General features: G+C 44.5%; 1 protein-coding gene across 1 annotated transcript in view; it reads right to left on the bottom strand.

Annotated features, from left to right (window-relative positions):
• Nucleotides 1-5,419, bottom strand: part of LOC117527266 (aspartate aminotransferase, mitochondrial-like) — a 44,227-nt gene extending 38,808 nt beyond the window's left edge. Inside the window, exon 1 of the mRNA XM_034189530.1 lies at nt 5,279-5,419. Within this exon, the coding sequence (XP_034045421.1) occupies nt 5,279-5,337 (59 nt within the window). The 5' untranslated portion in view covers nt 5,338-5,419. The remainder of the gene's footprint in view (nt 1-5,278) is intronic.
• Nucleotides 5,420-25,366: the final 19,947 nt, after the last annotated feature.

Here is a 25,366-nt window from a genome sequence, read left to right as displayed (position 1 = left end):
ACTGCTGGGTAGTCCATCAGAGTAAATGTAAATGTTATTAAGAAATGATCAGACAGAAGGGAGTTTTCAGGGAATACTGTTAAGTCTTCTATTTCCATACCATAAGTCAGAACAAGATCTAAGATATGATTAAAGTGGTGGGTGGACTCATTTACTTTTTGAGCAAAGCCAATAGAGTCTAATAATAGATTAAATGCAGTGTTGAGGCTGTCATTCTCAGCATCTGTGTGGATGTTAAAATCGCCCACTATAATTATCTTATCTGAGCTAAGCACTAAGTCAGACAAAAGGTCTGAAAATTCACAGAGAAACTCACAGTAACGACCAGGTGGACGATAGATAATAACAAATAAAACTGGTTTTTGGGACTTCCAATTTGGATGGACAAGACTAAGAGTCAAGCTTTCAAATGAATTAAAGCTCTGTCTGGGTTTTTGATTAATTAATAAGCTGGAATGGAAGATTGCTGCTAATCCTCCGCCCCGGCCCGTGCTACGAGCATTCTGACAGTTAGTGTGACTCGGGGGTGTTGACTCATTTAAACTAACATATTCATCCTGCTGTAACCAGGTTTCTGTAAGGCAGAATAAATCAATATGTTGATCAATTATTATATCATTTACCAACAGGGACTTAGAAGAGAGAGACCTAATGTTTAATAGACCACATTTAACTGTTTTAGTCTGTGGTGCAGTTGAAGGTGCTATATTATTTTTTCTTTTTGAATTTTTATGCTTAAATAGATTTTTGCTGGTTATTGGTAGTCTGGGAGCAGGCACCGTCTCTACGGGGATGGGGTAATGAGGGGATGGCAGGGGGAGAGAAGCTGCAGAGAGGTGTGTAAGACTACAACTCTGCTTCCTGGTCCCAACCCTGGATAGTCACGGTTTGGAGGATTTAAGAAAATTGGCCAGATTTCTAGAAATGAGAGCTGCTCCATCCAAAGTGGGATGGATGCCGTCTCTCCTAACAAGACCAGGTTTTCCCCAGAAGCTTTGCCAATTATCTATGAAGCCCACCTCATTTTTTGGACACCACTCAGACAGCCAGCAATTCAAGGAGAACATGCGGCTAAACATGTCACTCCCGGTCTGATTGGGGAGGGGCCCAGAGAAAACTACAGAGTCCGACATTGTTTTTGCAAAGTTACACACCGATTTAATGTTAATTTTAGTGACCTCCGATTGGCGTAACCGGGTGTCATTACTGCCGACGTGAATTACAATCTTACCAAATTTATGCTTAGCCTTAGCCAGCAGTTTCAAATTTCCTTCAATGTCGCCTGCTCTGGCCCCCGGAAGACAATTGACTATGGTTGCTGGTGTCGCTAACTTCACATTTCGCAAAACAGAGTCGCCAATAACCAGAGTTTGATCCTCGGCGGGTGTGTCGTCGAGTGGGGAAAAACGGTTAGAGATGTGAACGGGTTGGCGGTGTACACAGGGCTTCTGTTTAGAACTACGCTTCTTCCTCACAGTCACCCAGTCAGCCTGCTTTCCCGGCTGCTCGGGATCTGCCAGGGGCTAACTAACGGCGGCTAAGCTACCTTGGTCCGCACCGACTACAGGGGCCTGGCTAGCTGTAGAATTTTCCACAGTGCGGAGCCGAGTCTCCAATTCGCCCAGCCTGGCCTCCAAAGCTACGAATAAGCTACACTTATTACAAGTACCGTTACTGCTAAAGGAGGCCGAGGAATAACTAAACATTTCACACCCAGAGCAGAAAAGTGCGGGACAGACAGGAGAAGCCGCCATGCTAAATCGGCTAAGAGCTAGTAGCTACGCTAAGCTAGCGGATTCCTAAAAACACGCAAAGTGAATAATGTGTAAATAATTTAGAGGTGATTCAGCAGAAGGAGTGCTTTAGTTAAGGCACGTAAAGATTACACTGGGAAACAAATCGTAATCTAGATAACTAGATCAATCTAACTGCGCAGATTAAACAGCTAACAGATACAGAAAAACACAGCTGTGCTCCGGAACAGGAAGTGATACAATACCGCAGTGAGAGCCAACCACCAGTAGAGGCAAAGACCAAAGTCATCCACCATATCTACCCATTACTTCCTCATCACCTCTGTTCCCTTCACCAACATGCCCACTGAAGTCTGCTCCTATCACCACTCTTTCATGCTTGGGCACACTCTCCACCACCTCATCTAATACACTCCAAAAATCTTCTTTCTCCTTCATCTCACAACCTACCTGTGGGGCATATGCACTGATGATATTCATCATCACCCCTTCAATTTCCAACTTCACACTCATCACCCTGTCAGACACTCGCTTAACCTCCAACACACTTTTAACATACTCTTCCTTTAAAATGACCCCAACACCATTTCTCTTCCTGTTCTCAACATGGTACAACAATTTGTACCCACCACCGATGCTCCTGCTCTTACTTCCCTTCCACTTGGTCTCTTGCACACACAATATGTCTACCTTTCTCCTCTCCATCATATCAGCCAGCTCTCTCCCTTTACCAGTCATACTACCAACATTCAAAGTCCCTACTCTCATTTCCACCCTTCTAGTTTTCCTCTTCTCCCGCTGTTCGTGGCAACATTTTCCTCCTCTTCTTCGTCGTCTTCGCCCAGCAGTAGCCCAATTTCCACCGGCACCCTGTTGGGCAACAGCACCGGTGGCAGACGTTAACCCGGGCCGCGACCGATCCGGTATGGGAATTCGATTCTGAGTCTGGATAGTTGGGTTGGCTTGTTTTACGCCGGATGCCCTTCCTGACGCAACCCTCCTCATTTATCCGGGCTTGGGACCGGTACTCAGAATGTACTGGCTGCACACCACTGATAATTAAGTCAAACCAAATTTTGGGAACATTTAAATGAAAAGTCACCTTGGGTCAAACACCAGAATGACAGCTTTCTGTTATACGATGGCGACACCTGGTGGCCAAAACCAGAAGTCCTTGCAAAGCAAAAACAAGCAGTATTTTCTTAATTATTACTGTTTTTTCGTCATTCCAACAGGCTTCTCTTCAGGTAAAATACTTGTGAAGTTTGTCTGGTTTCTTCATTTGCGGTGCTTTTGTCGCGTAATTAAAGACTGTATATTCTTCAAGCTGTTTAATTGTGATGACGTCATCTTAAACAAAAAATAAAATAAACTGCATATTGTGTGGTAAACGCAGCAGTGGCAGCAGGCGGGTGGATGTCACTGTGATCTCCAATCAGTCGCTTGCAGCCCTGACGCAGACTGAGTGGACAGTTCAGAGCATGCCGTTTCAAAAATATACGTTCATGATGTCATAATATGGAGCTCTTAAAAAGCTGCGTAAAAAAGTGTTTAGATGCACTGAACGTATGTCAAATATGTGCTTCTGTGCACATCACAATGTGCTTAAAAACTGGCTTTTGGGTAGTCTGATTTCTCCATCCTTCTCGCTCAGCCACTTAATTTGAAGTAGGATTGAGCTGGATTCTCGTTTCAGATGAGTATCCGGTACGGACAAAGCATTTTTGATGAGCATGATCCGAATAAAACTCATCAATATCTGTGCTCGTGCTGAAGGAAAATTTTCATTGGCTAACTGTCTTCACGCTCTGTGAATGGCCAGTCACACACAGCGCCCGCCCCTCCCTACACAGACACGTCTCACTTAGGGCTGCAGCTATCGATTATTTTAGTAATCGAGTATTCTATCGAATATTCTATCGATTATTCTGCCGATTAATCGAGTAATCGGATAAAAAAAATACTTTTCCGTTTTAAGACATTAACAGTCCAGGGTTCTCCCTAAGTAATGGCACAATGTCACTGCGTCATCACGGAAATCATCAAATATAGTGTATCCCTTTCTGTTTTCCTGGGTAATTATTTATTTTTTCACATCTTTACAAGTTTTGCATCTTTCTTGGTGTCAGGAGCTCAGCCAAAGTTGGGCCAAAGTCTTGACCAGCGCAAACCTGCGTTACGGCCCGTTACGCTTATTTTCAATACAGCATCTGTAATCAACCGTTTCTGCAGCACTACTCCAGTTTGAAGCGTGAAACGAAGCAATGCTTGTCATGTCCTCAGACTTGTGGACATGAAGGGACTTGGGCTATCATACCTGGCTTTTCCCCTTTGGGTACCCCTAGAATGGCAAATTTTTAGCTTGAATTTTCAAAAGCTACCCCCCGGTCACTTCGCTCCCTCGACATTACCACTACGCTAAAATTTTATTCTAGTTAGAACCCTGCTTGACATTTTACTGAAATAGAGATGGGTTGTGGCTTTCTGTTTTTTGTTTTCCCCAACTTGAAAATGTAACCATTTTTATTAATTTATTTATTAAGGTGGTGGACTGGGTCCCTGCATGAATTTCTTTTTAACACTCTCTGCAATTCAGCCAGTGCATTTCATTTCAGCTGGAGGCTGAACATGCAGCCTCGCAGTCATGGTTTATTATTATTATTTTATTTGAGTTCCCATGTTTGTGAAGCATTGTGTGTTGCCCAAAAAAGCGAAAATTAAAAAGCGAAACACTCATTGCGAGTCACACAGAAGAAAGAGTGGACTTCTTCCAGAGACTGTCTGTGGCTGGGACGAAGCTGTGTGAGGGCAGTGCTGAGCCGCTCACACTGGGCAGAGAGGCAGCAGCCAGCCGCCGCACGTAGAGCGGCCAGCGGACCAAACTTAAAAAAAAAAACACACACACACACACACACACACTGCTTTGCTTTAAATGCACAGTAAGCTATTTCAGATGATCAGTGTGGACTGTCGTTTTCCTAAAAGGCTTTATTTCACTCTGTCGTGTTGGAAAGCTGTAGCTACGGGCGGAAAACTATAGCCAGAACCACCTTGCACGAAGTTCATTAACCATATTAAACTTATTGTGGGATTTGGCTTCAAAAACCAGGTCTACCACTAAAACGTAAACAGACTCGTATACGACCCAAATTAAAAGTAAATTCGCGGACAATTTAGACAGGACGCAACCAACTGCTACAGCCAGCGGACTCGTAACTGACACACTAACGTGACTTTTATTAGCAGCAACCCTCTAAGGTAAAATGAGACCACAAAACACAATAAATCGATCAAATTATGTTGAAAACGGGCGACGGCATGTTAAGTCACAGTAATAAAACGACGGAAAAAACACCAGGACCTAATGACACCGTTTGACCTCTGTCTTCCAGAGCTACTCGGAGAAGCGCTACACAGGCTAACAGCAAGTCAAGCTAGCTGTTGTTGCCAAAGGCCACCACAGTTTTACCTAATCTAAGCTCCTCTGTATCCGCTTAGTTTGACGGTACTACAGTATGTATTACCTTTTGCGGACGGAGAGAACTCCCAAAGACGGGGGAATGCTCCTCAAACAGTAGAGCATTTTCTTTGAATTAAACAGAGCCAGCGCGGAGCTGCAGTGCTTGGGAGACGAGAGCTTCAAGGATGAAGGGCGGGAACGACGTCTTACGACAGAGGTACGCGCTGACGTCAGAGAAGAGTGACGCGGCCTTCTTCTCTTCTCCTTCTCCTTCTCCTTGGTTGTTGGCAGGCTAGGCACGGTCAGTGCATTGCTGCCCCCCTCAGGTCATAAGAAGAACACCTATTAAATGTCAATGAGATAGATAGAGCACCCATATAATTTCCAATACAAGCCACAATTTTTAAAAAAACAAAACACCAAATTCGCTCTCTCCTTTGAGGAGGCTCCATGCCCTAGTAATGTCGTCAAAGAAAATGTACTATAACCTAAATCTGCCAAACCTCGAAACATGACCCTTCTATCCTCTGCATACAAAGGGCAGTGTTTTAACACATGAAGAACAGATTCAGTGATGCAGCAAAAATGACAGCAACCATCCAGATGTTTCCCAAGCACATACAGCCCACTGTTTAACCCACAATGACCCAGCCTAAGACTTGCCAACTTCACATCATCATGATGTGAGACACCCAGTGACACAACATTACCCTGCTCTACTTTTGAAATAATAGTGTGAAGGTGTCTTCCCTTGGTCTCAGTATCCCAAACTACAGCACTCCATTCTACTAAAAGGAACATGAAACAGGATGGCGTCAGTCCTTAAGCCGGCCTTAGCAGCAGCACCAGCCATTTTATTCCCATGAATTCCCATGTGGGAGTGATGCAGTCTGAATGATTTTATTTTATTTATTTATTTATTTTAACTTGAGGCATGTTTGAAGTTCGGCAGAAATAGTGAAAATGCATGACATTAGAATATTTAAGAGAAACATGAAAGAAATGAACCATTTTACTTTCTCAACATAATCTCGAACATTATTACCAGTATTGTGAAAGTAACTTTGACAAGTTACTTTTTAGTTGCTTTATACAGTTACTTTATGCAGTTACTTTATTCATGGCTTCATGCAATTACTTAATTAGAATATGCTGAAAACTTGCAACTAATAAGTAATGTAACTAATAAGTAATGTAACTAATAAGGTAACTAGTAATCTAACTTGGTTACTGTTAAGATTGAGGAATCAGCATAGTAACTAATCAGCAAAGTAACTAATAGTTCATTCATTCATCATCTACTGCTTAGTCCAATTAAGGGTTGCGGGGGGCTGGAGCCTATCCCAGCAGACATAGAGCGCGAGGCGGGGCACACCCAGGACAGGACGCCAGTCTGTCGCACGGCCACAAATAGACAAACAAACACAGACACACACACACCTACGGACAATTTTAAAGATTCCAATCCACCTAACCCGCATGTCTTTGGATGTGGGAGGAAACTGGAGCACCCGGAGGAAACCCACGCAAACACGGGGAGAACATGCAAACTCCACACAGAAAGGCCACGGGAACTGAATCCATGACCGTCTCGCTGTGAGGCAACAGTGCTAACTACTAAGCCAACGTGCTGCCCTTAATTAATAGATTGGTATAAGTAACTAATAGTTACTCTTCTGAATACTAAATCTTAAAAATAACCAAGTTAGATTATGAGTTACTTTATTAATTACATTCATACTGCTAATGAAGTAACTGTATAAAGTAACTGTAAAATATAACTAGATAAAGTAACTAATGAAGTAACTTTTCAAAGTTACTTTCCCAACACTGATTATTACTGATTTAAACTTTCTTGACCATCTTAATAAGTATATGTCACGGACATGAACGAGCGAAGCTCTTCAGCATCTCACCATGTCATTTAGGTCCTTCAGGGGAGCATGAGCATGGCGAAAACCTTTCAGCTTCTGTGAAGGGGAGAGCTCCCCCAGACTCCCCGCCTTTTAAATATATATTTTTTGCCTTTCAGCCCCCCAGCCCCCCTGCCTTTTTAAGGATTTTTCTTTTTTTTTGCCTTTCAGCTTATGGGGGAGCTCCACCCCCCAGAGCCCCCTAATTACAGCTCCCTTAAAATCCCTGCCACTTTAAGCACGTTTTTAAAATGTAGATGCAAATTAATATTCAAAGTTTTCAGCTAGTTGACCGCAGGGCTGAACCATATTGCCAAATTATCACATCCCAATATTGTCATATCAGTATGATAGACGATATGACTACAATATCACACAAAGTGCAGCAACAGTGGAAATTAAACATTCTTAAACAAAACAGTAATAGCTCATTCTGCACTCATCATAAGGTTAGGATACAGTGCCCTCCAAAATTATTGGAACTCTTGGTATTTCACACATTATATGTTCGATGTCCCTAACATTAATGGGCAAAGCTCTTCACTATCTGTGTATATATCATCAAACAATAATTTAAAATTGAATAATTGTTGCAGAACCTATCATCGGTTTGTGGCTTTTGACGACAATGTTGTGTTGTGTGGGCTGCTGAAGAGGAGGTACTGCTGGCCCACCACCAGATGGCGCCCTGCCATGCTGGCACCTTTTTGCCCTGAAGAGGGCGCATTGTCCTGTTGGCCTCTTTTTGCACCACCAGGTGCGCACCGTTAGGCTGTCAGCTGTTTTCCATCATCATCATCATCATCATCACCATAAAAGCCTGGGAAATACACCATAACTCTGCCGAGTTATCAGCTTACCCAACAGGTAAACCAACTCAGCCTTTTGTGCCGTACGCACATTCATTGTTACTGAAGTCTTTGCAGTTGTGATTTGTATACTTGCAGCTTGTAGCTGGGTTTGTTAAAAGTTTGGAGGAGCTGGTGTTGTTGGGAAAGTGTAAGTACACGGACCCACAACAGGGGGCGCAAATGAACGGACAATAGAATAGGTCAAATAACAACACTTTACTGTTGCGAACGTGCACAACAAACACAACAGATTCCACAATAGATCAAAGGTCAAATTACAAGGTGTCGTGTGGGCAGGCTCGAAGATAGGAGACGCCTGTCCAAAGCAGAACCGGAACCACACGATTTCCTCCGCCACCAGACCCCGGGAATACTGGAGCCGCCAAGTCCCGAACTCCCAGGTGGCCACTGCCTCCGCGTGTCGGACCTGGTACTGCTGGCGAGGAACAAAAACACAATTAAACGTGGGTGCGTCTGCACCCAGCAATCTGCACGGCAGGGAAGCTACCTCCACCTCTCGTTGGAGAAAAAGTCTGTTGTCACTCACAAAAATCACAACAAAAAGGCTTTCTATCAAGCAGTCAGGCTGAGGATATTACCTTTCAGGTAGAACGATATCTCGGCAAAGAGGTGGAGATGACGTCTTGCTGATATACCGATGCAGATCAGATGAGTGGTGACAGCTGTCACAGGTGATGTCAGCTGTCACCCCGGCTGCTCCTGTGAGGCGGCAGCGCCCTCTGGTGGTGGTGGGCCAGCAGTACCTCCTCTTCAGCAGCCCACACAACAGGTGTCTCCACTCCTCACTTCTTATTTCCTAAGTATAACAACTGACGTTCTCAAGTTTTCCTCTGCACTCTGGGAGTTATCGGATTTTTCCCTCAGGAGGATTACTGTGTTTGCTGACTGTTTGCTGGGTGTACACACACCCACCTAATCTGTTTTTGCTCCTGCCAGCAGTACCGGACCGACAGCCTTGAGCGGTGGCCACCTGGGGTACCAGGACTTGGTGGATCTGGTGGATTGCGGACCTCCGGCTGGTGGTGGGACTACGTGGGTCCCGGCTCTTCTCTGGATAGGCGTCTCCTACCCTCGGGCCTGCCCACGTGTCACCATTTATTACTGAATTGGACTTAGCATATTTGGAACCTTGTTTGCACCTTTGCATAATAAATTGTGATTTATTCGTATTTCCTATTGACCGCTCATTTACGCCCCCTAATGTGGGTCCGTGCATTCACTTTCTCAACAGGATAACTTGGCCACGTCATGGACTCCGGGGGGCGTTTACCACCTGATGAACGATCACTGGAAGTGCAAGGTGCGCAGGATCTACCGGGAGGACCACTGGGTGAGCTACAGCATATATTGTCTAACCTCACTGCTCATTTGGATTTATTAACAGAGCAGAATGCTCACCTCAGCCGTTGGATGGAGGCTCTCACCGCGCAGGTAGACACAAGCACGTCAGGCACGGCTGCAGCCACTCCTCCTCCAGTAGATCTGCCGTCAAACAGAATAAATCCAGCGGTTGTTCAGAGGTCTCCCCCCCCCGTCACCCGAAGCTTACATTAGTCCCCCGGAACCGTACGGTGGTTGTGTTGAAATGTGCACAGACTTTTTGATGCAGTGCGCACTCGTTTTTTCACAACGGCCCATTATGTACGCGTCTGAGCACAGCCGGGTGGCTTATGTGATTAATTTTAAGATTCACGGATCCTCTCAACTTACACTGGGTTCATAAGGGAGTTTCAACAGGTGTTCGATCATCCCAACAGAGGCGAGTCCGCTTCAAATATGCTGCGGAGTGCAGCTGATTAATTGATTTCTGCGTTGCGACAGCGAGGTACGGTTGGAATTCAGTCCCACGCTGTGCCGCCTTTGTACATGGGCTGTCTCTGGCCCTAACGGAGCATCTGGTGGCTAAGGGTCTACCACGGGATTTAGATGGGCTTATTGATCTGGTTATTCGCTTAGACAATCGGCTTGAGGAATTCAAACGGGAGCGAGACAAAGGGCGTGGCCGGGTGCACGCTGTCCCTCTCCTCTCCAGATTCGGATTAGCACCGTCCTCTCCCCGCTCCAAAGCCAGGGCTCTCCGCATTGCACCAGCTCCCCCTGCTGATGAAGCTATGGACACGAGCAGGGCTAAAGTTAAAATGAGTGAAAGACAAAGGAGGCTGGCTCGTGGAGAGCGTTTTTATTGCGGCTCGAGTGAGCATGCGCAGAAGAATTGCCCCAAGCGGTTAAAACTCCAACGCTCACCCTTAGAGACTAAAGGTGAGCCATACAAACCACACAGGCATTCCAGGCAAATGCGCACGACTCCCAGTCACAATCCTCTGTGGGGATTTAACCCTTACCACTCCAGCACTGATTGACACAGGATCGGAAGGGAACCTACTGGATAGTAGGTGGGCTAAGGCCGTAGGGCTCCCTCTGGTGGCCGTTCCTTCGCCATTGAGGGTGCGGGCACTAGATGGCACCCTACTGCCAGAAATCACACATCAGACACGGCCTTTAACTTTGGTCATCTCTGGAAATCACAGGGAGGAAATTGTGTTTTATGTAACACCTTCTACCTCCAGGGTTATTTTGGGCTACCCATGGATGATAAAACACAATCCCCGGATCAATTGGCCGTCTGGAGTTGTGGCTCAATGGAGCGAAACCTGCCACCGGGAGTGTTTAAGATCCTCGGTGCCACCTGGCGATGAAGTAAAAGAGGTCAGAGTCCCCCCCAATCTTACGGAGGTGCCGGCTGAGTATCATGACCTTGCTGACGTCTTCAGCAAGGATCTGGCCCTCACCCTGCCCCCGCATCGACCGTATGATTGTGCCATTGATTTGATTCCAGGCGCTGAGTATCCGTCCAGCAGGCTGTACAACCTCTCACGTCCTGAGCGCAAATCAATGGAGACCTACATCCGGGACTCTTTAACTGCTGGGCTAATCCGAAATTCTTCATCCCCATTAGGTGCGCGTTTCTTTTTTGTGGGCAAGAAGGACGGCGGTCTCCGTCTGTAGCTGGCGCAGTTAAATGTGTCATTATATATTTTTTTTTTTTTTGGTATTTAAGGTTGTAATTTATTCATTTTTGTATCCACACAATATTGGAGTACCTGTGTTGTACTACAGACCTCTGGTGGTTTAATTGGGTAGTGGCAGGAAATAGTCACGTGTCTGAATTAGCAAGAACGACAACGAGCTTGCAGAGACGGCAGACACAAACACGAGGAGCAATAAAGAAAAGGAAGTTGTGAAATAAAGACTTTGATTAGGAAAATAATTCCAGCCACTCCTATATGTTGGTGTAGAGGGCGCACACGGTACGTGAGATTATTTTTGTTGAATGTGGATGTTGTATTTAATTTTATGTACAAGTTTCACCGAATATGTATATTTTTATTTGTCTTCGCTATAGTTTTTCACGGTGTGGTCAGAAGACGCCTTATGGAAAATAAATGCTGACAAACATCAGTTGAATCGTGGCTTTATCTGCACCCAACAAAAAGAAAAAAGGGAAAATCTATTAGGAGCAGCTACAGTGAAAAACGTGGCCCATTTGGTGCCAATTGAAGATCGTGTCCTAGCCTGCTGCATGCTGTCGGTGACGGTGCAACACGTGTCCCACGAAACAGCGAGGAAACAACGTGGTCTGACCCTGCCGGTGTGAGAGAGGAACCAGAGAGCAGCGTGGCACCTGCGAGACCCTGCTTCAAGGAATCAAGATTAATGTGGAAATCAGACTCCATCACCCTGCAGCAGCTGGATTTGCAAACTCAGACAGCTTTTCCAGTTGAATAGAAACAAACTAAAGCTACATCTCAACACAGTGCAATTCTACAGTAAGTAACAGTTCCTAAAGGATATCAGGTCAGACTGTACCTACAGAGTTTGATCATATTAACCAAAAATACAAAACAAAAAGAGAGAAGAGTTGATAATACTGTAAATTGTTTTCTGAATATGTTTTAAGTTATCCTGTGCTGTTACGGGTTTCGTTTGCTACTCAAAATATTGTGTTGCATTAGGTTCACTGTACAATATTTTTGAGATGGATCAGAGTACTTCAGATAGTCGTGTGTTAGAGGAAGTAATTGCAGCTCTAGAAGCAGAAAAGGCTCAATTAGTGGCTGAATTACAGAATGAACTTCAAGATTCAGTTAGAGATGACATTGAAGCTCGCTTAGGGGAGATCTATGCAGATCTTGAAATACACAGAATAGGGCAACCCCAACCAACAAATGAAGTTCAAACAGAACTTAGGCGTTCAGAAAGAGATAGACGGCCGACTGAGAAAATGTTAGAACTTAAAAGGGATGACATAATAAACAAAGAAAGAAGTTTTATGTCAAAATATGTGCACTTTAAGGCAGAAGTTCAATTTGTAAGGTCTAAACTGAAAGTAGAGTGCTCTAAAGCTGAGCTAAGTGACATGATTCAGAAGGTTGAAGCTTGTGAGTCAGATTTAAAACAAAACTATTCTGCTTTGCGTTCACTAACTGTGCCATCACAGGATATAAGAAGAAAAATGGACAGTTGCAATGCAGTTTCCACTGACATCATACTTTTGAAGAGACGTTATGCAGATGTCGACACAGAGTTTGACACACAAGCTGCAAAGGAATCACTCTTTCAGTTACTGCAAAGAGAGGATGCAAGGTCAATATACGGATCAACAGTGTCACGGGCTGAAAGGAGTCAGTACAACAGTGTTAGTGAGCACAGTACTAATGTTTCTACAAAAAGGGCAGAAGCAGCTGCACGTTTAGCTTCAAAACGAGCTGAAATAAGCAGAGAAATGGAAATCTCAGTTCAGAGGCAAGAAATTGCTCAGCAGGAAAGGCTAAAAATGCTGGAAAATCAGAGGGATCTTGAGGCAATTGAGGCAGAATACCATGTGTATGCTGAAGAGGAATCAAAAGTAAATGCTGAAAGAAAAGATAGTGAAATAAAAGTCACTTCAAGTCAGCATCCAATACAGCAACACAGTATCCCTCGCCAACAAGTTCCTCAGAAACCAGCTTCAGCTGCTTACTCTGAGTTTAAAAATAAGCAGATTTCTCAAGGTGCGTCAGTCCCACAGTCTAGTGATTGTAAAATGTTAACAAAAGATAGTGAAGTTTCTCTAGTCCAAGCGTTAAAGGAATCACTCACTATGACTAGACTTCCAGCCCCAGAACCATTTGTATTTAATGGAGATCCGCTAAAGTTCACAGAGTGGAGCACTTGCTTTAAGGCTCTCATAGAGAAGAATTGTGTAGATTCAGCACATCAGCTTTTCTATCTCAAGAAGTACATAAATGGGGAAGCACTTAGTGTATTGGAAGGGACATTTTACAGAAGTGATCAGGAAGCCTATGTTCAGGCTTGGGACACCTTAAACAAACGTTATGGCCATCCCTTTGTAGTTCAGAGAGCTTTCAGAGGAAAACTAAGCAGTTGGCCTAAGATTGGGTCAAAAGAGTCGCTTAAATTGAGAGAGTTCAGTGATTTCCTCATTTCATGTAAAAACGCTATGCCCCATGTACAAGGTCTTAGGGTCTTAGACGATTGTGAGGAAAATCAAAAAATACTCTTAAAACTTCCGGATTGGGCAACGACTCACTGGAATAGACATGTGACCAAAGCATTGGATGAAGGGAAGGAATATCCAAGTTTTGCTGAATTTGCTGACTTTGTGGCTGAAGAAGCACGCATAGCATGCAACCCAGTCTCCTCTCTGCTTGCGTTAAAGACATTTGACAAACCAGATAAAGAACACAGGCGCCTTAAGGCTAGTGTTCTAACAACTACAACAAAGGTTAACAAAAATGCAAGGGCTACAAGTACTCAGAATAACAAGGGATTCAAACCTAGCCTTTCTGCTGCTCAGAACAAAAGACGAATCGAATGTATCTGTTGTAAGCAAAGTCACTTTATCTACAAATGTGGAAAATTTGCAGAAATGTCACTTGAAGAGAAGAAAAAATTTGTCACTGAGAATAACATGTGCTTCAGCTGCCTCAGAGTTGGTCACTTCTCAAAAGAGTGTCGTCAAAGGGCTACTTGTAATGTTTGTAGAAAAACCCATCCTACTCCACTTCATGAGGACCGCTTACAAGTAGACAAACCTGAAATGCCACTATCAGAGGACAATGCTGCTGCTGTGTCAAACAACGTGAAAGTGGACAATAGCGATCGAACGTCAATGATCATCCCAGTGTGGCTATCTTGTGCGGAAGGTAATGGACTTGAAATCTTGGTTTACGCACTGCTAGACACTCAAAGCAGCAATACGTTCATTGCCCAAGATATCTGCGAAAAAATTCAAGCATTTGCAGAACCAGTCAAGTTAAAACTGACTACAATGACAGACAGGGGATCTATTGTACAGAGTCAGAGAGTGGATGGACTAAAAGTAAGAGGGTACCATTCACAAGAGTACATTGAGCTACCACCCACATACACTCGTGAGTACATTCCACTTGAACAAAACAGCATTCCCACTTGTGAAATGGCAAAAGGGTGGGCACATCTCCAAAGTATCGCTGAGGAGATGCAAGAACTGTTAGACTGCCCTGCAGCACTTCTAATTGGTTACGATTGTGCAAGAGCTCTAAAACCAAGAAAGGTAATACCGGGCAATGACTATGATCCCTATGCAATTAAAACAGACCTAGGTTGGAGTATAGTGGGATCAGGTAAACCTTGGACAAGGTCAGTGGAAGTAACTGGAGTATGCCATCGCACTACTCTTAAAGAGGTGCCATCTATCACACCCTCTTCTGTGATTAAAGTCCTGGAAACTGATTTTCTGGACACAAATCCTGAAGAAGGAAACCTATCACAAGAGGACATTCAGTTTTTGCAGATTTTGAATGAAAACATACACTTCAATGAGGAAGGCCATTTGGAAATGCCTTTACCTTTCAGAGAGCGTCCACAGCTTCCAAATAATAAACAGCTGGCAACAATACGCCTGAAACATTTGAAAGCAAAAATGGAAAGAAATCCCAAGTATGCACAGGACTATGTGAGATTTATGAATAGTGTCTTTCAGGATGGTGATGCAGAGGAAGCAGCTGACATGTCTGCAGATGGCATCACATGGTATATACCTCACCATGGGGTATACCATCCCAGAAAACCAGAGAAAATAAGAGTCGTATTCGACTGCTCTGCTAAATGTGAGAACACCTCACTAAATGACCACCTTCTCACAGGCCCAGACTTAATCAATACTCTCATTGGGGTACTCTGCAGATTTAGACAACACCAAATCGCCATTACATGTGACGTAGAGAAAATGTTCCACCGCTTTCATGTCACTCCAGAAGACAGAGACTTCTTAAGATTCCTGTGGTGGCAGAATGGGAACACTAATGCAGAGCCCAAAGAGTACCGCATGCGTGTTCATATTTTTGGAGCAGCATCATCACCAGGATGCGCAAACTACGGCATGAAATACCTTGCTCGAGAACATGAAAAGGCCTATCCATTGGCAGCCAGCTTTATTTCCAAAAACTTTTACGTGGATGACGGATTAATCAGTGTTGATTCAGTCCAAAAGGCAAAACAGTTGGTCAGTCAAGCTCAAGAGATCTGTGCAAAGGGAAAATTGTGCTTACACAAATTTGTTTGCAACAAAAAGGAGGTGTTAGAGGTCGTACCAGAGTCAGAGCATGCTAATAGTGGCAAAGATGTCAATTTGAACTATTCTGACATTCCAATGCAAAGTGTTCTGGGAGTAAAATGGAATGTTGAGGCAGATTCATTGTCATTCAATGTTGTGCTCAAAGAAAAACCTGCCACACGGCGAGGAATCCTGGCAACAGTTGCAAGTGTGTATGATCCATTAGGATTTCTTTCTCCATACATTCTAACGGGGAAACAAGTGCTACAGGAAATGTGCAAACGTGGCATAGGATGGGATGAACCTATTCCCCCTGCATTGGAAACCAAATGGAAAATATGGTTAAATGATCTGGAAAATCTACCAAAGATTCAAATACCAAGATGCTTCATTCCTGATGACATGGGCGCATTACAAAGAATTGAGCTGCATCATTTCTCCGATGCCAGCAGCAGTGGCTACGGGCAGTGCTCATACATAAGGGTTGTTGCTGAAGACAAAGTACACTGTGCTCTGGTTATGGGAAAGGCCAGAGTGGCCCCGAGTAGAGTAGTCACAATACCACGTCTCGAGCTCACTGCGGCTACAGTCTCAGCAGGAGTAAGTAAATTCCTGAGAACAGAGCTTGAGCTAAAAATTGACGAGGAATTTTTCTGGACTGATTCCCAGGTAGTACTTGGGTACATTAAAAATGAAGCCAGGCGTTTTCATGTTTTTGTCGCCAATTGAGTACAGAAAGTAAGAGACTTTACAGATCCAAAACAGTGGTTCTACATAGAAACAGATCAAAATCCAGCAGATCATGCTTCTAGAGGTCTCAAGGTGGCAGAGCTCATTGACTCAAACTGGCTCAAAGGACCTAGATTTCTATGGCAACGAGAACTTGGTACAAAACCTCTTTCCCCAGAGCTTTTACTGGGGGACCCTGAAGTGAAAGTTCTTAAAACTAATGTTTTAGAGAGAGACAATTTTCTTGATAGGTTCACTAGGTTTTCTGACTGGAATACAGCACTCAATGTTGTTGCAAGGATAAAAAGACTTGGCAAAACATATAAATTGCAGCCCATTAGTGTCGAAGAGAGACGAGTAGCTTCTTTAGCTCTTATTCGGGTAGCACAAAGAAAAGCTTTTGAACAAGAAATGAAACAGCTGAGTCATAAGGCAAGCAAATTGCCCAAGACCCATAAGTTGTACCAACTTGACCCCTTTGTTGACAATGACCTACTTAGGGTAGGAGGGAGGTTGAGAAAATCCTCAGCATCTTTTGACTTGAGACACCCAATTATTCTTCCTAAGGAAGGTATTATCACACAACTGAACACCAGGGTAGAGGCCAGACATTAAATGCACTTAGAGCCAGTGGCTATTGGATAGTAGGCGCTAGTAAGGTAGTGGCCCGTCACATCAAAGGTTGTGTTGTATGCAGAAAGGTACGAGGGCCAACAGAGGAACAGCGTATGGCTGACCTGCCAGCTGACAGGGTACATCCCTCACCCCCTTTCACTTACACAGGAATGGATTGTTTTGGTCCTTTTCACACAAACCAAGGGCGGAAAGAATTCAAACGTTATGGTTTTTTGTTTACGTGTTTAAGCTCCAGAGCTATTCACATCGAAATGTTAGAATATCTCTCCACTGATACGTTTATAAATGGCCTAAGATGTTTTATAGCGATCAGAGGAGCCGTGAGACAGATTAGATCCGATCAAGGTACAAATTTTGTCGGAGCTAGGAATGAGTTTGTAAAGGGTCTCTTGGAGCTTGACAAAGATAGGTTAGCTTCTTATTTAGCTAAGAACCAATGTGACTTTCAAATGAATGTTCCTGAAGCGAGTCACCGAGGCGGTGTTTGGGAACGCCAAATCAGAAGTGTCAGAAATGTTTTGAGTTCTGTCCTTGCACAAGCCACAAGAAGGCTGGATGACACCTCTTTAAGAACTTTCTTTTACGAGGCCATGTCAATCATAAACAGTCGCCCACTCACTACTGTTACTATCAATGACCCAAAGGACGCTGAACCTTTGACACCCAATCACTTACTTACGATGAAAGAGTCAGTGCCACTTCCACCTGCAGGCAATTTTGTCAAAGAAGACTTGTACGCTAGAAGGAGATGGCGGAGAGTACAGTATTTGTCGGAACAATTCTGGCACAGATGGCGCAAAGAGTATTTAACGACCATAAGCCTAAGACAACAATGGCATACATCCAAAAGAAATGTACAGGTGGGAGACGTAGTGATCGTCAAAGAAGAGAACGTTGTTAGAAATGAATGGAAATTAGCAAAGGTAATAGAGGCTAAAAGGGATGATGATGGCTTGGTACGAAAGGTTAAGATTCAGATAGGACAGAGAGATTTAGGAAAAAGGGGAGAACGTGTGAAACAGTTATCTATTCTTGAGCGACCGGTTCAGAAACTAGTGGTACTAGTTGAAAATAAGTCAACTTAGGTAAAAAAAACATAGTTTTGAGGTTGATGTTTTGAAAATTACAATCTTTATTTTGTGTGTAAATAAGAAATTTGTAATTTTGGTGGCAGTGTAGCTGGCGCAGTTAAATGTGTCATTATATTTTTATGTTTTTTTTTTTTTTTGGTATTTAAGGTTGTAATTTATTCATTTTTGTATCCACACAATATTGGAGTACCTGTGTTGTACTACAGACCTCTGGTGGTTTAATTGGGTAGTGGCAGGAAATAGTCACGTGTCTGAATTAGCAAGAACGACGACGAGCTTGCAGAGACGGCAGACACAAACACGAGGAGCAATAAAGAAAAGGAAGTTTGATTAGGAAAATAATTCCAGCCACTCCTATATGTTGGTGTAGAGGGCGCACACGGTACGTGAGATTATTTTTGTTGAATGTGGATGTTGTATTTAATTTTATGTACAAGTTTCACCGAATATGTATATTTTTATTTCTCTTCGCTATAGTTTTTCACGGTGTGGTCAGAAGATGCCTTATTGGAAAATAAATGCTGACAAACATCAGTTGAATCGTGGCTTTATCTGCACCCAACAAAAAGAAAAAAGGGAAAATCTATTAGGAGCAGCTACACCGTCCATGCATTGATTATAGAGGGCTGAATGAGATTACGGTTCGCAACTGATACCCATTACCTCTCTTAGATTCAGTGTTCACGGCCCTGCATGGAGCCAAAATATTCACAAAGTTGGATCTTAGGAATGCTTACCATCTAGTTCAGATAAGGAAGGGAGACGAATGGAAGACGGCATTTAACACCCCCTTAGGGCACTTTGAGTACCTGGTCATGCCATTCGGCCTCACCAACACGCCTGCGACATTCCAGGCTTTGGTTAACAACGTTCTGCAGGATTTCCTGCACTGATTCGTCTTCGTATACCTAGACGATATCCTCATCTTTTCCCAGGACTCTGAGACCCATGTTAGGCATGTCCGTCAGGTCCTTCAGCAGTTATTGGAGAACCGGCTGTTTGTGAAGGCTGAGAAGTGCGAGTTCCATCGCACCTCTCTGTCCTTCTTGGGGTTCATCATCTCCTCCAACTCCGTCGCACCCGATCCGGCTAAGGTAGCTGCGGTGAGAGATTGGCAACAGTTCCTAGGGTTCACCAATTTCTACAGGAGGTTTATTAAGGGCTATAGTCAGGTAGTTAGCCCCCTTACAGCCCTGACCTCCACCAAAGTCCCCTTCACCTGGTCGGATCGGTGCAAAGCCGCGTTTAGGGAGTTGAAACACCGGTTTTCGACGGCACCAGTTCTGGTGCAGCCCGATCCTGGCCGCCAGTTTATCGTTAAAGTGGATGCCTCTGACTCAGGGATAGGAGCCGTGTTGTCCCAGAGCAGGGAGTCCGATAGTGTTCTCCACCCCTGTGCTTACTTCTTCCGCAGGTTAACCCCCGCTGAATGGAACTATGACGTTGGCAATCTGGAACTCCTGGCTGTGAAAGAGGCCCTTGAGGAGTGGAGACATCTGTTGGAGGGAGCTGTGGTCCCGTTCGTGGTTCTGACTGATCACCAGAACCTGGAATACATCCAGACCGCCAAGCAGCTGAACCCCAGGCAGGCCCGGTGGTCATTATTTTTTGGTAGGTTCAACTTTAAGATCACCTTTCGCCCCGGGACTAAGAACGTCCGGTCCGACGCTCTGTCCCGGGTGCATGAAGAGGAGGTAAAGACCAGGCTGTTGGACCCACCGGACACCATCTTGCTGGAGTCCACTATCATTGGTAGCCTCACGTGGGACGTGGAGGGAGTCGTCAGGGAGGCCCTAACCCAACACCCGGATCTGGGAGGTGGACTACCCAACTGACTGTACGTGCCGCCAGACGCTCGGACTGCTGTGTTGGACTTCTGTCACGGTTCCAAGCTCTCCTGACATCCGGGGGTGCGAAGGACCGTGGCAGTGGTTCGGCAGTGGTTCTGGTGGCCGTCAGTTGAAAACGACACACGGGACTACATCCGGGCTTGCACCACCTGCGCCAGGGGTAAGGCGTCTCATCAGCCGAAGAAGGGGCTCCTCCAGCCGTTGCCTGTGCCTCGTCGCCCCTGGTCGCATATCGGTCTGGACTTTGTCACGGGCCTTCCTTCGTCCCATGGGAAGACTGTCATCCTGACGATAGTGGACTGGTTCTCGAAGACGGCCCACTTCGTGGCCCTCCCGACAGCCCAGGAGACTGCATACCTCCTGGTCTACCACGTCGTGCGTCTGCATGGTATCGTGATGGACATAGTGTCAGACCGTGGTCCTCAGTTCTCCTCGCAGGTCTGGAGGAGTTTCTGTAAGCCATATCACGCATCGAACCTCTGCCCCCCTGGACCGGCGCCACCTCCTGCCCGGATCATCGATGGAGAACCGGCCTGGATGGTCAAGAAACTCCTGGATGTTCGTTGGAGGGCCCGGGGGTATCAATATCTGGTAGACTGGGAGGGGTATGGCCCAGAAGAGCGCTCCTGGGTGAAGAGGAGCTTCATTTTGGATCCCGCCCTCCTGGCGGATTTCTACCGGGAGCACCCAGGAGGCACCTGTTTGGGGGGGGGGGGGGGGGGGGGGCTGTTGTGTGGGCCGCTGAAGAGGAGGTACTGCTGGCCCACCACCAGATGGCGCCTTGCCATGCTGGCACCTTTTTGCTCTGAAGAGTGCGCACTGGCCTGTTGGCCTCTTTTTGCACCACCAGGTGCGCACCGTTAGGCTGTCAGCTGTTTTCCATCATCATCATCATCATCACCATAAATGCCTGGGAAAGACACCATAACTCTGCCGAGTTATCAGCTTACCCAACAGGTAAACCAACTCAGCCTTTTGTGCCGTACGCACATTCATTGTTACTGAAGTCTTTGCAGTTGTGATTTGTATACTTGCAGCTTGTAGCTGGGTTTGTTTGACTTAGTGCTTAGCTCAGATAAGATAATTATAGTGGGCAATTTTAACATCCACATAGATGCTGAGAATGACAGCCTCAGCACTGCATTTAATCTATTGTTAGACTCGATTGGCTTTGCTCAAAATGTAAATGAGTCCACCCACCACTTTAATCATACCTTAGATCTTGTTCTGACTTATGGTATGGAAATTGAAGACTTAACAGTATTCCCTGAAAACCCCCTTCTGTCTGATCATTTCTTAATAACATTTACATTTACTCTGATGGACTACCCAGCAGTGGGGAATAAGTTTCATTACAGTAGAAGTCTTTCAGAAAGCGCTGTAACTAGGTTTAAGGATATGATTCCTTCTTTATGTTCTCCAATGCCATATACCAACACAGGGCAGAGTAGCTTCCTAAACTCTGTGAGTGAGATAGATTATCTCGTCAATAGTTTTATATCCTCATTGAGGACAACTTTGGATGCTGTAGCTCCTCTGAAAAAGAGAGCCTTAAATCAGAAGTGCCTGACTCCGTGGTATAACTCACAAACTCGCAGCTTAAAGCAGATAACCCGTAAGTTGGAGAGGAAATGGCGTCTCACTAATTTAGAAGATCTTCACTTAGCCTGGAAAAAGAGTCTGTTGCTCTATAAAAAAGCCCTCCGTAAAGCTAGGACATCTTACTACTCATCACTAATTGAAGAAAATAAGAACAACCCCAGGATTCTTTTCAGCACTGTAGCCAGGCTGACAAAGAGTCAGAGCTCTATTGAGCCGAGTTGTTGTGTGGGCCGCTGAAGAGGAGGTACTGCTGGCCCACCACCACCAGAGGGCGCCTGGACCCAGAAGAAGTGACAGCTGTCACTCATCCTCTGCACCAGCTGTCACTCGTTCATCATCACCACCATAAAAGCCGGACTGCAACTCCACCTCCCCGCCGAGAAATCGACTACCATTACCAAGGTAATTTCTCTGTGAACTTAAGACTGTGTATCTGTCTAAACTCTTCTTTGCAGCCGTTTTCCTGTCGGTGAGACTCGTCTGTGGAGGTGGCGTTTGAGGTGTTCAGCGACGGCTTCGCAACACCTCCCACCCAGATAAGTGCTCAAACAGGAGCTGCACGAGTGTGTGCTTGGAGGTGGAGGCGCTTCCTCCCTCGTTAACTGTGGATTTACTGAGTGTGCGGACTCACACTCACTCATCATATTTCTGCTTTCTGCCAGCAGTACCAGGGTCGACAGCCGAAGACAGAGGCCACCTGGGGACTCGGGACTTGGCGGCTCCGGTGTTCTTCAGACCGTTGGTGGTGGAAGCCGTGTGGGACGCAGCTTCTCTCTCGTCGGGGGTTTTCTATCTTCGAGCCTGCCCACACGTCACCTGGTGTTAAATTGACTGTGCAGATTACAGTACGTTTCGTTGTGTATTATCGCAACATTAAATTGTTACCTTTTTGGCTTATTCATTGTCCGTTCATTTGCGCCCCCTGTTGTGGGTCCGTGCTACGACACCTTCCCAACACGAGTATTCCTTTAACTTTAACTAGTAATGACTTCATGACTTTCTTTGCTAATAAAATTTTAACTATTAGAGAAAAAATTACTCATCCCAAAGACATATTGTTCTCTTTGGCTGCTTTCAGTGATGCCAGTATTTGGTTAGACTCTTTCTCTCCGATTGTTCTGTTATTTTCATTAGTTACTTCCTCCAAACCATCAACATGTCTATTAGACCCCATTCCTACCAGGCTGCTCAAGGAAGCCCTACCATTAATTCATGCTTTGATCTTAAATATGATCAATCTGTCTTTATTAGTTGGCTATGTACCACAGGCTTTTAAGGTGGCAGTAATTAAACCATTACTTAAAAAGCCATCACTTGACCCAGCTATCTTAGCTAATTATAGGCCAATCTCCAACCTTCCTTTTCTCTCAAAAATTCTCGAAAGGCTAGTTGTAAAACAGCTAACTGATCATCTGCAGAGGAATGGTCTATTTGAAGAGTTTCAGTCAGGGTTTAGAATTCATCATAGTACAGAAACAGCATTAGTGAAGGTTACAAATGATCTTCTTATGGCCTCAGACAGTGGACTCATCTCTGTGCTTGTTCTGTTAGACCTCAGTGCTGCTTTTGATACTGTTGACCATAAAATTTTATTACAGAGATTAGAGCATGCCATAGGTATTAAAGGCACTGTGCTGCAGTGGTTTGAATCACATTTATCTAATAGATTACAGTTTGTTCATGTAAATGGGGAATCTTCTTCACAGACTAAGGTTAATTATGGAGTTCCACAAGGTTCTGTGCTAGGACCAATTTTATTCACTTTATACATGCTTCCCTTAGGCAGTATTATTAGACAGCATTGCTGAAATTTTCATTGTTACGCAGATGATACTCAGCTTTATCTATCCATGAAGCCAGAGGACACACTCCAATTAGCTAAACTGCAGGATTGTCTTACAGACATAAAGACATGGATGACCTCTAATTTCCTGCTTTTAAACTCAGATATAACTGAAGTTATTGTACTTGGCCCCACAAATCTTAGAAACATGGTGTCTAACCAGATCCTTACTCTGGATGGCATTACCCTGACCTCTAGTAATACTGTGAGAAATCTTGGAGTCATTTTTGATTAGGATATGTCCTTCAATGCGCATATTAAGCAAATATGTAGGACTGCTTTTTTACATTTGCGCAATATCTCTAAAATTAGAAAGGTCTTGTCTCAGAGTGATGCTGAAAAACTAATTCATGCATTTATTTCCTTTAGGCTGGACTATTGTAATTCATTATTATCAGGTTGTCCTAAAAGTTCCCTGAAAAGCCTTCAGTTAATTCAAAATGCTGCAGCTAGAGTACTGACAGGGACTAGAAGGAGAGAGCATATCTCACCCATATTGGTCTCTCTTCATTGGCTTCCTGTTAACTCCAGAATAGAATTTAAAATTCTTCTTCTTACTTATAAGGTTTTGAATAATAAGGTCCCATCTTATCTTAGGGACCTCTTAGTACCATATCTGTTGTGAAAGTGTCATGACACGGACCCACAACAGGGGGCGTTAATGAACGGACTGTTAAAGATTTTATATATATATATATATATTTTTATCACTGTTAAACATTTGTACCTTTGTCTTTGTTCTGTTATTGTGCTGTTATGCACCTGTCTTAAAAGTAACCCTGAGAATGTACTTGTTGTTCAACTTTGTTTTAGCATGCTGGGGTCAGTCTGAACTGGGAGTAAAGAACTGGAGGTTGTTTTGACCGTTGTGAATTTATGGCCTTGTATATGTGATGCTTAGTATAAAGAACAGGACACTCCAGGCAGATGCAGAACAGATGATAAGTGCAACAGACGAACGGGATGTGCTGACCTCCATTGATAAGATTAAAGAAACTGTTTTTCCATGCAGATGCACTTATTGACGTATGTGTTTATGTTACGGGAAGAAACTTGTCTTGCGTTGTCCCCCCCACCCTTAGGACAAGTTTTATGATGTGGTTAGGGCTTCTCCAATAAAAAGAGCAGGAGCGCAGGCCAGACTTTAGTGTAGCTTTGGTGTACAGCCTGACTGCACTCCTCGCGAGATAAATTTGACTTTCTGTCTCACTGGTGGTTCTTGACTCTGTTTGTCTTGTTAAAGGTTTTAAGAATGTTTGGAGGAGAAAATACCCAACATTGACTGGGGGCTACGTCCGGGATCTCAACAATACCGGAGGTGTCCGGCGGGGGTCGCCAAGTCCAGACGTAAATCCTTGGCCAAGGTCCGATCGATTGATTGTGTCTGCAATTGTCGACCGCCGGTGGCATCGTCTGGTTGATGAGATTTTCCCGAAGAAGACAGACAGGAAGTCGAGTCAGTGAGTAAAATTTCTTTGTAACAGTACAGAGTGAGTGGTGATCAGATCACATAAACAGTTAAATTCCGCAAGCGATGATACAGAATCGTCTGTTAATGAAACACAGTTAAACTCTGTAAGGAGGTCGGACTCCTCTACGATGGCGAGGAACGCACGTAGTTAAATTCCGAAGGAGGGTGCGGACTCCTCTGTTTATATACGCGTACCGGTAGGGAATAAAAGTGTGATCACATAAACAGTTAAACTCCGTAAACGATGGCGTGGAATCGTCTGTTAATGTAAAGCAGTTAAACTCCGCGAGGAGGGCGGACTCCTCTACGGTTGCGAGGGACGCACGTAGTTAAATTCCGGAAGGAGGGTACGGACTCCTCTGTTTTAAATACGAAGTAATACCGGTTTTTGAGAATAAAAGTGTGAGAGTGTAATACTTTGGACAACGTTAGTGACAACCGTGTGTGGAAGCAGAGGCAAGTGATTCCGCTTCCTACGGGGAGGTGAAAGGAATCAACCACACGACGGCAAATTAATTGTCACGTCCAAAGAAAGTGAAAACTTCAGA

Source organism: Thalassophryne amazonica, chromosome 2, assembly GCF_902500255.1.
Source record: "Thalassophryne amazonica chromosome 2, fThaAma1.1, whole genome shotgun sequence".
Lineage (NCBI taxonomy): Eukaryota > Metazoa > Chordata > Actinopteri > Batrachoidiformes > Batrachoididae > Thalassophryne > Thalassophryne amazonica.
Note: the sequence above shows the minus strand (reverse complement) of the source record. Positions and strands in the feature narration are given on the sequence as shown.